The following is a 12454-nucleotide window of genomic DNA, read 5'->3' on the forward strand; positions in this document are numbered from 1 at the left end:
TTCACATATGCCCATTGTTTCTATTCACTCTTATACCTCTTTACCCGCATACATATCAATCGTGGTCATTTTTACCCTCCTTACCCGTCTTCATCCCTCAGTCTATTTTTGTCTTTACCCACATACATATCAATCGTGATCATTTTTGCTCTCATTACCTGTCTTCATCCCTCAGTCTATTTTTGTAATTGTTCTGCAAATTTTCGTGCTTCTTCTGGATCCGAGAATAGTCTGTTTTGTTGTCCTGGAATAAATATTTTCAATACCGCAGGATGCTTCAGTGTAAATTTATATCCTTTCTTCCATAAAATCGCTTTTGCTGTATTGAACTCTTTTCTCTTCTTTAGGAGTTCAAAGCTTATATCTGGATAAATGAAGATTTTTTGCCCTTTATACTCCAGTGGTTTGTTGCCCTCTCTTACTTTTTCCATTGTCTTCTCCAGTACCTTTTCTCTTGTAGTATATCTTAGGAATTTTACTACAATAGATCTTGGTTTTTGTTGTGGTTGTGGTTTAGGGGCCAATGCTCTATGTGCCCTTTCTATTTCCATTTCTTGCTGTAGTTCTGGACATCCTAGGGCCTTAGGGATCCATTCTTTTATAAACTCCCTCATATTCTTGCCTTCTTCATCTTCCTTAAGGCCCACTATCTTTATGTTATTTCTTCTGTTATAATTTTCCATTATATCTATTTTTTGGGCTAGTAATTCTTGTGTCTCTTTAGTTTTTTTATTAGATTCCTCCAATTTCTTTTTTAAGTCTTCTACCTCCATTTCTGCTGCTATTGCCCGTTCTTCCATCTTGTCCATTTTTTTCCCCATTTCTGTTAAGGTCATATCCATTTTATTTATTTTCTTTTCTGTGTTGTTTATTCTTCTTCTTAAATCATTGAATTCCTGTGTTTGCCATTCTTTAAATGACTCCATGTATCCTCTAACAAGAGCAAGTATATCCTTTACCTTGCCTTTCCCTTTATCTATTTCACTGTATTCTTCCTGTTCTTCTTCCTCTAGGTTGGCCATCTGTTGTTTCTTTGCTGCCCTTTCCTCCTCTTCTTTCTTGTTTCCATTGTTTTCTGTGGTCTCTTCTTGCTGCAGGTGTTCTGCAGCTGTCGTTGCCGGCTGTGGAGATCGACTCCCCAGCTGGTCCCCCCTCCCGTCGGTGTGTTTTTTTTCATGCGCGGTTGCGCACTTTTACTCGGCTCTGTGAGCCATTGTTGTAGTTCTTTTTCTACCGACCTGAGGTAGTGGGGTCCTCTCTCCACAGCGGGCCTCTTCGGACAGGTAAGGCCTTCACCTTTTTCCTCCATTGTCTTCTCTTCCTCTCTTCTTTCCGTTGATTTTGATTTTTCTCCTTTTGTCTCCATCTTCTTTCCACCTTTATACTCACTTTTCTTTAACTTGTATTTCTGTGCCTTTGTATTTTCTCTTGTTTTTCCCGACTTTTCTGGAGTGGGCTGGAGTTCACCGTCCGGCCACTACTCCATCACGTGACTCCTCCCCGGGAATTGTGGTTGTTGATGCATTGATTGTGTAGAAGAGAACTCCCAGTCTGGAAAGGAGGCCAAGGGGTGAAAATAGCACTGCACAGGAGTCAAATGTGTCCATGCCAATCAACTTGGCATTCTGGGCCAATCCTATTTGCCTCCTTTCAGTCCCATGTCCTTCTGTACTCTTCCTATCCATAAATCTTTGCATAAATTGATGATATACTTTTGTGTTCTTAAGCTTAAATCTTTAGATTGATCGAATATCATCTACCCTGGGAGAAAAAATTGTGAACATTAACTTTATCTATGCTTCTCATTTTATACACACCTATAAAGTCATCCCTCAGCCTTCTATGTTTCATAGAATAAAGATCTAGCTGATTTGACTTTTCCCCTATAATTCACTCCTTCAAGTCTTGTAACATCCTGGCGAATCTTTTCTGCATCCTTTTCACTTGATGACATCCTTCTTCTATTTGGGTGACCAGAACTACACACAGTACTTCCAAGTGTGGTCTCGTCAATAACTTGTACAGCTGTATTATGATTCTCAACTTCTGTTATCTAAATTCCCCCAATGAAGGCAAGTTTGTCAAATCATACTTTGCCATTCAGTACACTTGGGTCACCAATTTCAGAGAACTGCACAGCTCTGTCTTTCTCTTCAATAACACACTCCATGTTCCTCCAGCTTTCTGTGTAATTCTTGCCCTGGTTTGACTTACTAAAGTGCAAAACCTGCACTTGTCAGAATTAAGCTTCTTTGTCATTCCTTCACCCACCTTTCCAACTGTTGAAAACCTGGATACCTTTCCTCATGGATCATTATATTACAAGTTTTGTGTCACCTGAAAACTACATTGTCATCCAAACAGTTAACGTAGATAACGAACAATAGTATACCCACCACTGACCATACTGGCATAATGCTGGTCACAGGCCTCCAATCAGAAAAGTGATCATGCATGAGTCACTGCTTCATCCATGCCAAATTTGAACCCTGTAAGGTTCCCACATCTTTCTCACTAATTCCTCAGTCTCTGTCACATTTTCTCCCAGGAAGAGGTCTTCTATGTGAGGTCATCCAAGGCATCCTCCTTTTTCATAAAGTGTGGGTTTTCATCTACTACCATCAATTTGGCTTTCACCTGCTTGTATTCCTTTATCCACAAATCTACCCTGGCCTCCTCCACCCCTAAGTGCAGCAAGGACTGGATTCCCTTTGTCCTAATCTACTACCCTACCAGTCTCCACATCCAACATATCCTCCACTATTTCTGCCACCTTCTACGTGGTCACACCAACAGGCACATCGTCCCCTTTCTTCCACTCACTGCCTTCCACAGGAACCAATCCCTCCACAATTCCTTCATCCACTCCTCCAATCCAACCAATCACCCTTTTGGTACCTACTCCTGTGATTGCAGTAAATGCTATTCTTACATCCACACCTCCTCCTTCACCACCAAACAATCCTTCCTTGTGACCTCTATGTTGGAGAGATTGGACACAGCCTGGGAGATTGCCAGAGGAAAGAAGACATGGGGATAGGTGGGATGAGTGATGGGGAGGGATTTGGTCTAACGGAAACTGGAGAAGTCAATGTTAATGCCATCTGGTTGGAATGAACCCAGATGAACTATGAGGCAATTGTTGAGTTGTTCCTCCAGTTTTCAGGTAGTCTCAGACAAGTAGTGCATGAGACCATGGACAAATGTGTTGGCATGGGAATTGGATGGGGAGTTGAAGTGGGTTGCTACTGGGAGATCCTTGCTATTGCAATGGACAGAGTGATCAGGGATCCCTGATCAATGGATCAGGGATGGAGGTCTATGGACATTGCATGTCCATGGTGAAGATGGAATGGTTGAGTTCAGGGAACTGAGGTTGTTGAAGTGATGGAGGGGATGTGAATTATTGTGCATATAGGTGGGGAGGTACTGGACCAGGGGAGACAAGACATAATTGAACTAAGCAGATACCAGTTTGATGGGGCAGGATCATATGGAAACAATAGGTCTATGGGTCATTTCAGGTTGTGGATCTTGGGAAGGTGGTAGAACTGGGCAGTGGAGTTAGAAAATATTTCATTTTGGATTGTCAGCAACTGAAGCATTTCACATTTTCAGCATTGATTATTCTTATTTGTCCTCCTTTACTTCCTCTTTATGCATTGACTCCAAAAATCCAGATATGATTAATGAGTCCTCACCACCCTCTTTCAGCTGGCACCTCTCTCAGTTACTTTGGTCCTTTACACCATTTCTCATTGACGCAAATTCTATTTTCGGACGTATCTAAATTCTGTAGAAAGTCATTGACTAGAAACATTAAATTTTTTTTTCTCCACTGATGCCCGCTGACATGATCACCATTTCCAACATTTTATTTACCATTTTTAGGTAAATTGCTTTACTGTAAGCTTCAGTGAAATTAAAGATAATTAGAATAACAGTATTTAAAGTTTAACTTGAGTAAAACAATAGTAAGTAAAGGAAAAGATTAAAGAAATGAACTGGGAATAAGCAATTTATAAGATCAGTAGAAAAAGATTACTTTTGAAAATCATTTATCAATTAATTATTTCATTAATATTGCTAGATTAATATTGCAAAAATAAACTTTCTTGACAATTCAAAGCCATTATTACAGATTACATATGTTTCTGAACTATGCTTGCAGTAAAATTGAATGGCTATAAAGACCTAAGCTCTTCTGCACCTCATGGTGATTGCTTTACTACAAAATAAATGCACCTAAAATAAGATTATAGAATATACTTTTTACCCCATAAAGACCTGAGTAGAGAAAATGGAAGGTGAATTTCCATCTGAAACAATTAATTCTGTCTAGATTGGTTTAGTGAAAAAGAAGTTGGATATATATCTCATTAATAAGAATGAGAATACAGATAATTATTGAGATTATTGAATTATTGGTCAGACTGAATATAACAATTGTATTGGTTGCATTACCATGGAGTTTCATAAGAACATTTTATTGAACTACATCATATTGATGACTTACCTGTGATAATATATTTTTCTTAATGCAAATTATACACAATATTGTGAGAAGGATGAATATAATCCCCTGGAGATGCCTCTCCAATCATTTTTTTTCTTATTTGTCACATTGTTTAGGCAATTTGTGTTCCCATGGGGGGGGGGGGGGGCGGGGCGGGTAATAGTAAATGAATTTACTGGATGGTTAAAAGTTGTATATTGTTATTTATTCATAGGATGTAGACATAGTTAAGTATTTTTTTAATTTATTGGATGTTTCAAACTTTCCTTGAATAAACTAATGGTCAGCTACTCCCTGGGACTCCTGATATCTGTCTGGTTAACATACTTGCACAATTCTGATTGGTGGGAAGTTTCAGGTGTTTGGCTCAGCAAAGATGAAACCACTTTAATTGTCGGATCAAGTTGGAATAGAGGATGATTTTAAATGCTTTCATGTTCCTGTGAATCTGTTACTTTTGGCTGAAGGTCTTGGAGGTACTGTTAAGAAATCTTGGTAAGTTGCTGCAGTGTGTTGGTTTTGGAGGAAGTGCACTTTTAACATGGAGCAATACTTATTCTACAAGTAGAGTCAAAGTTGATTTAGAGTAGCAGTACACTGGTTTTTTTTTTGTTACTGTCCCATTTAATTACATTATTTCTAATTTAAATTCAATTTAATTTAATGTCAACAACTTTAATATTGCATTTCCCTTTGGAATAAACTTGGGAGATAATCTTTGAACAGATTTAAGATTTATTTTAACTGTATAGATTTTCAAATGGAGAAGTTCAGGCATCTTGAATATTCTTTTCAGTGCAAGAACAAGGATGTTTTCCAATCCATAGCAGCAGTTTAATTTTGTGATAGAATCTTCAGATACTCAAGAGGGAAGTACACTGCAATAGGTCTGAGATTGCAGTTTTGGAGATAGAGATTTCACACCCATGACCTCTCAAACATGGTGCTTCCTGAAATTGCACCTGCCACATTAAATAATAGTGGATATCTGCTACAGGAAGACAATTATTTGTTTCTTCTGGCCTTTGTAGCTGTGCATCATTATTGATTACTACTGCCCTTAACATTTTCCACTTCTGTGTATTTAGGATCTCCAAGTTGGCTGCAAATAAATGTGTAAAGTAGGTAGCAGATAATTCTAGAATGGAATTTTTCTTAATAAGTGGGCACTTGGTTTCATCTCTGGTGGATAGTCACAGGTAGATGGTGCCTTCACTTGTATGTTCATCCATACATCACCATTCAAATAATATTTTTAAATAAATTGCAAGGGTTGCTCATCCATTAAAGTGCAACGCTGAGAAATAAATTTAATATTGCATTTCCCAATACAAGTACATCAATTTAATATTCAAGCTCTTTGGTACAGGAAACATGCTTATCAGCTAGCTCAGGAAACAAGATCAATTCTCTTTAAGTTTGATTATTGTCTCCTGGAAAAAAATCCAACAAAAAAACCATGGAAGTAGTCCAGCGAGAAGCATGACAATATGTGTAATTGATTCTAGAGGAGCATAATTATAGTGTGGACCTTCGTCCCTCACCACCCTACCTTCCCTGTTCACCCCTCAATTTGGGGTGGGGGGGTGAGTGGAGCGGAGCCTGTCCCAACCCAAACAGGAAAATTAAAGAAAAAGAAATTGGCCTGAACACTGGCTGCCATGTCGTGACAAACCCTTAAACCCCTGTTGTACGTTTCATACCTTTGTTGTGAATGTCCTGAATGTTGTGTGTAACTGTGGTTGGTTAAGTGTTAAATGTGGAGTGGGTGGGGGGGGGGGTGGAAACGAGTCAGAAAATCTTGTACAAAAATGATAATTGTAAATTGTAATCAATATTAACATCAATAATATTGATAACTGAGTTTAAGTTTGGAAAATGATAAATAAAATATTGAAAATAATCATGTAATTGAGCAAGAAACTGAATTTCGGAGGCATCTGTTTGGGATTAGCTAATGATGATCTCCAGAATAATGGTAATATGCTGACCCATGAACTATATGGTGCAATGGGAAGCAAAGAACTCAGCATTTTTTTTGAATGGGGAAAAAAAGATGAGGAGAATGAAAATTGGACACAGAACTCCAGAGTAGCAGCAAGCATCATTGCCTTGGATTTTTAGCTATTATATATTTTAATAAATTGATGCAAAATGAAGATTAAGTGATGTAGTGTTCAGTGGTTCATTGTCCACTCAAAATTCTGATGGTAGAAGGGATGAGGTTGTTTTTGTACCATTGGGTGAATTGTCTTCAGGCTCCTGTACCTCATTCCTGATGGCAACAATGTGAAGAGGGCATGGCCTGGTTGGTGAGGGTCCTTGAGGATAGATGCTGCTTTCTTGAGACACCGCCTTTTGTAGATATCCTCAATGGAGTGAAGATTTGCCCTTAATGGAGCTACCGGAGTTGACAACTCTCTGTAATCTTTTCCTGTCCTGTGCATTGGTAAGTCTATACTGGACAATGATGCAACTAATCAGAATGTTCTCCACGGTACACTTGTAGAAATTTGCGAGTCTTTGGGGAAAGACCTTATCTCCTCAAACTCTTCATGAAGTATAGCTGCTGCTGAGCCTCCTTTGCTTTCTTCATGACTGCATCAACATGGAAGTCCCAGAATAGATCTTCAGAGATGTTGACACCAGGAATTTGGAGTTCACAATCAGTTCCTAGTTTGGTAATATTGAGTGCAAAGTTGTCATTATGACACCACTCAACCTGCTGATCTCTCTCATTCCTGTACACTTCTTCATTGCCATCTGTGATTCTGATGACATCTGTGGTGTCACTGACAAATTTGTAGATGGAGTTGTGTCTAGCCACACAGTCATGAGTGTAGCAAGAATAGAGTAGTGGGCTATACACACATCCTTGAGGTGCACCTGTTTTGTATGTCAGTGTGGAGGAGATGTTGTTTCTGATTCGAACTGACTGTGGTCTTCCAAAGAGGAAGTCAAAGATTCAGTTGCAGAGAGAGGTACGGAGGCCCAGGTTTTGAAGTTTGTTGACTAATACTAAGAGAATAATGTTGTTGAAAGCTGAGCTGTAGTCGATGTATATGTTGCTATAGTCTAGGTGATCCAGGTTGAGTGGATAGCCAGAGAAGCGATTGTGGCGGTACAAATTAATTCTGGCCATGACCAACCTCTCAAAAGTATTTCATCACAATGGATGAGAGTGCTTCTAGGTGATGGATATTGAGGCAGCTCCCTCTGCTCCTCTTGGGCATGATTGATGCCCTTTTGAAGCAGATGGGAACCTCTAACTGAAGCAAAGAGAGATGGAAAATGTCCCTAAATGCACCAGCCATTGGTTGGCACAGATTTTCAGTACTCTGCCAGGTACGCCATCAGGGCCTGAAACCTTGTGAGAGCTCATCCTTTCAAGGATTTTCTGCCAATGTATTACATTATACTCAACTATGTGCATTACCTGGCTGTATTTGTTGAAGTTGTTCCTGGTGTATTTGTTGAATTCCAACCCACGCTACTTGTCTTCTGATTCATTCTTGTACTTGGTTTATTCTTAGAATGGAAAGCCTTACAAAACTATGTGATGTAAAGTTACAGTTGATGTTGAAAGTATTTCCTAAGCTTTCTTCCATTTTCAAAGGTTCCGTTTATATAACATATGGTGCTAGGATTTGTTGAAATTAGCATTATTTATGTTTAATTACTTTAATAAGTATTCTGACAAGGACAGAAGGTTTCTTAATAGTTCCTCACTATATCATGGAAGCTATTTGTTCTCTTGTTTCAAGAGGTGACCTTCCATGTTGGTATTGTGTTATTCCATTTTTCAAATGTTTGTTTTCTCACAAATCATCAAATTCATATTAATTGACATGACCTTAAAAATTCTTCCAATTCATCAAGTGAATTTAGTGCAGAATGTTTTCAGTCTTTGTTCCTTCATATGATGTTAACATGCAGTACATAAGATTGCTGTTTTATTCTCTTTAATAATCTACTTCTGAATAAACTGTCCTGTAAAGGTGATTTAAAAATGTTCTAATTTAACAAACACATCTGCACGTCAGCATTTCTGCTTGAAGAGCTTTGGTATAGAGCAGTAGTTCTTAACCATTTTCTTTCCACCTCACGTACCACTTTAAGTCTTCTCTATGCCATAGGTGCTCTGTGATTAGTAAGGGATTGCTTAAGGTGGTATGTGGGTGAAAAGAAAACGGTTTGAGAACCACTGTTTTCATCATACCTAATTGACTCGTTATGTGCACAGTTTCTTAACTCCAAAGGAAATGAGCCAATGACTTTTCTCAAGCAAAATATTTCAGTAACAATTGGGTCTCGATCCATGATTCTCAACCTTCCTTTCCCGCTCACATACCACCTTAAGCATCCTTTATTTATCACAGAGCACCGATGGCATAGGGATTACTTAAAGTGGTATATGAGTGGAAAGAAAATGGTTGAGAACCACTGCTCTATACCAAAGCTCTTCAACCACTAGTATAGGGTAATGGAGTTTTATAACAGAAATAGGCCCCTTGGCCTAGTCTGCCTTTTGTTGACCAAGCTCGTCTCATGTGCCTGTTTAAATACCTACTGAACATTACAGTTGTCCACACTTCTATCATGCGTGAAGGCAGAAACACAGAAAGGAGGCCGGCATCGGGGTTAGTTTAACCCGTCAGACCCACACTCCTGACAATTTTACTTACAAATGTAAAATTGCTACGGAAGAAAATGTATTTCTTGAGATTGCATCTGAACCAGAAAGAACTGCAAGGCTACTATACTCTGGAGATTACAGAAACATGGCTTTAGGACTCCATTCCAGATTCATTGATCCAGCATTGCAGTGCTACAGGACTGCTTTGAACCATGGACCGACACTGCTTCAGGGAGGTGGCTACCTGCAATGGTCATGTAAACATCAGTACATGCATGAGCTCAGTGACAGGCTATATTAGCACGTGCATCGAGGTATTGAGATCAAATGCTTCACAGGGTTAACCAGAAAGAATGGTAGGACACAGAGGTCTGTGCACTTCTCAGAGCTCAAGAAGTGCCCAGGCACGAAGATCATCCAGGGCTGAATTCACCCATGCATTCTGGAAGTTATAGCATGGGTATGCACAGAAGATCCATAGTCAGCTGTGTGACACTGACATATCACAAGACAACCTTGCGTGTCTATGCCTCCCTTCTTCAAACTGAACATCTACACATGGTTTGATGTGAAGAATAGGCTGATGCCAAAGAAAAAATGCACAGTCAGTTACTGAATGATGTGTAGACCAACAGACCGAGGTCTTTGTTGGGATCTTCTACACATTAATAGCTCGAGAGTGGAGAGCTCCAAGTTTCTCTGAGTTCACTTAACAAGTGACCTATTCTGGACACAAATCACCTCTTGTCAGGAAGGCACAATAGCGACTGCACTTCCTTAAAAGACTGAAGCAGGCAAGGTTACTGGCCACCATTCTGTCAATTTTCTACAGGAGCTCTATCAAGAGTGTCCTGGCCAGCTGCATCACAGTGTGGTTCGATTGCCATAGAGCATCGGGTTGGAGATCAATCCCCAGGACCATAAAAGTGGCAGAGAGGATCACTAGGGTTTCTTTCTTCCCCCTCCCCTCCATCAATGCAATTTAACAGGATTGTTGTTTAAAGAGGGCTCACAAAATCTGGGAGTACCCGTTCCACCCTGTACACAGTGTCTTCCAGCTACTCCAGTCAGGAAAGAGATGCAGGAGTATCAGAGTCAGAACCACCAGGCTGAGGAATGGCTTCTTCCCACAAGCAATGAGAGACTGCTGAATGAATGGCGAACTGCAAAAAAGAACTCTGTGGTTCTACTATTAATAATATTTATTTTGATATGTATATTAGTTCTTTGTGTGTTTGTCTTTGTACATGTTATGTCTGTGTGTGTATTTGCTCTCTTTTGCACCATGGGTGGGAGAACCCTGTTTCTTCGGGTTGTACTGGTACAATCGGATGATAACTAAACTTGAACAAACTTCCTCTGGAAGCTCTTTCCATATACCCATCAACCTCTGTGAAGAAGGTTCCCCTCTGGTCCCTTTTAAATCTTTCCCATCTCCCCTGAATTCAATGCTCTCAAGTTTCAGGCTTACCTTTAGATTGGTTTTAAGGGGGGGGGTGGGCATGACTATTTATCTTATCTATGCCCTTTATGATTGTAAATAAGTCTATAATGTCTCCCTTTAGCCTCCAATGCTCCAGGGAGAAAAGTCCCACTCAAAGTATCCTCTCCTTATAATTCAAACCTACAGTCCCAGCAACGTTCTTGTGAATCTTTTCGGCACCGTTTCAAGCTTTTTTTACTCCATAGCTTGGTGACCAAATTACTCTCGGCACTCATAGTGTAGTCTCACAAAAGTCTTATGCAGTTGTAACATGACCTTCCTTCTACTGCACTGAATGCCCTAACCAAGCATGCCAAATGCAGCCTTCACCTCTCTGTCTACATGTTTTGCCAAATATGAAGTGTGCCAGTCACTTATTTGGGTATGTGGTTAATGGAAAGTTTTATTGGTGCTGCTTTTGATAATGATGTTGAAATGCTTCAAGAGAAAAATCATCAGACAAGATATATTAATTGCAGTTTGACAACAGCACAATTTTCTGCATTAAGGAATTTTAAAAAACAAGTCCATTGAAGTTTTTAGTTTAGTCTTGCTTTCAAGTTCACAAAGATCTCCATTCCAAGAACAATATAAATGGTCATTAATTATTAATTAAAATAACAGTATTCAGTTTTCACTTCATGCTATATGAAGGAAATGGCGAGAACTGTCACTTTCTGATTACATTGTAACAAAGATCTGAACACAACTATTCAGAAAAGAAACACTTGTTAGCATTCCCATCGCAATTTAATCAACTAAAATGAGTTTGATGCATTATTTTAATATATTATTCTGAAAACCTCTACTTGGTTGCATGGTATATCATTTATATTTACATGGACAAATTGCACCTGTGTTAACTTTGAGCTATAGTTATTAATTTCATTTTTTTCTTGTGCTACGTATTTCCTGTAAAATTAAGCCTCTTTAATAGCAAACCTGATAGAACAGTTATGACAAATCCATTGTTCTGGTTATTAAATGTCAAGATTGCATAAGAAGAGATGGAACTGTTCAAAAGTTCAATTCTTTATTCTGCACATGATCCAGACTATTTTCATCATTCTTTTGTTGAAATACTGAACATCGGGATGTTTTTGAGGTGATTACAAAGATCTCTGAGAGCTATAATAATTTTTCTTGTTCAGTCCCAGGGACTCAGTTACTGGTAGAGCATGATATTGATTATCTGTCACTCTTTTGAGATTAAATATTTATGGACTGTAAGAATAGCATTTTGGCCATTATATTGATGCATTCCATTGTATTTGTTGTAAAGAACTGTTTAACTATGTTCTTAAAAGTAAATTTTTTGATAGGTTTGTAAGATTTGAAACTATTTTGCATACCTGTGTAGAAATTTTAAAAAATTGAGAATAAATTGAATAAAGTTCAGAATAAACATGTTTTAAAAAAAAATTTTTGCAATCTTTGTTGAAATGGTTTTTTTTTTCCTGTTCACACAAATGTGAACAAATATGGATATATTATTTGTTCAGGTACATTGCAAATGGTGATTAAAATAATGAATTTGTAACTTAGAGTTCTTTTTACAAACCTTGAATATTTTTGTTTCTTTACAGTCTTTGGATGGATTTGTATTTGCACTAAATCAAGAAGGAAGATTTTTGTACATCTCTGAAACAGTCTCCATCTATTTGGGCCTATCACAGGTAAGTAAGTATAATTTTCCTGTAGAGCATGTGTCATTTTCATTATAAAAATGTCCTTGTGAGCAGTGGTATACTACAACTGTTAAATTGATGAGTGCACTGTGTTGATGGCCATTTTGTTCATTTGTAAAAATAATGAATTA

At 38.5% G+C, this 12454-nt stretch overlaps 1 protein-coding gene across 9 annotated transcripts in view; it reads left to right on the forward strand.

Annotated features, from left to right (window-relative positions):
• Positions 1-12454, forward strand: part of LOC138753571 (neuronal PAS domain-containing protein 3) — a 1142342-nt gene that overhangs the window by 644257 nt on the left and 485631 nt on the right. For all 9 annotated transcript variants that reach the window (XM_069916739.1, XM_069916738.1, XM_069916740.1 and 6 more), the window contains one exon: positions 12222-12311. In XM_069916739.1, the coding sequence (XP_069772840.1) occupies positions 12222-12311 (90 nt within the window). The remainder of the gene's footprint in view (positions 1-12221; positions 12312-12454) is intronic.

This window comes from Narcine bancroftii, chromosome 2, assembly GCF_036971445.1.
Source record: "Narcine bancroftii isolate sNarBan1 chromosome 2, sNarBan1.hap1, whole genome shotgun sequence".
Taxonomy (NCBI): domain Eukaryota; kingdom Metazoa; phylum Chordata; class Chondrichthyes; order Torpediniformes; family Narcinidae; genus Narcine; species Narcine bancroftii.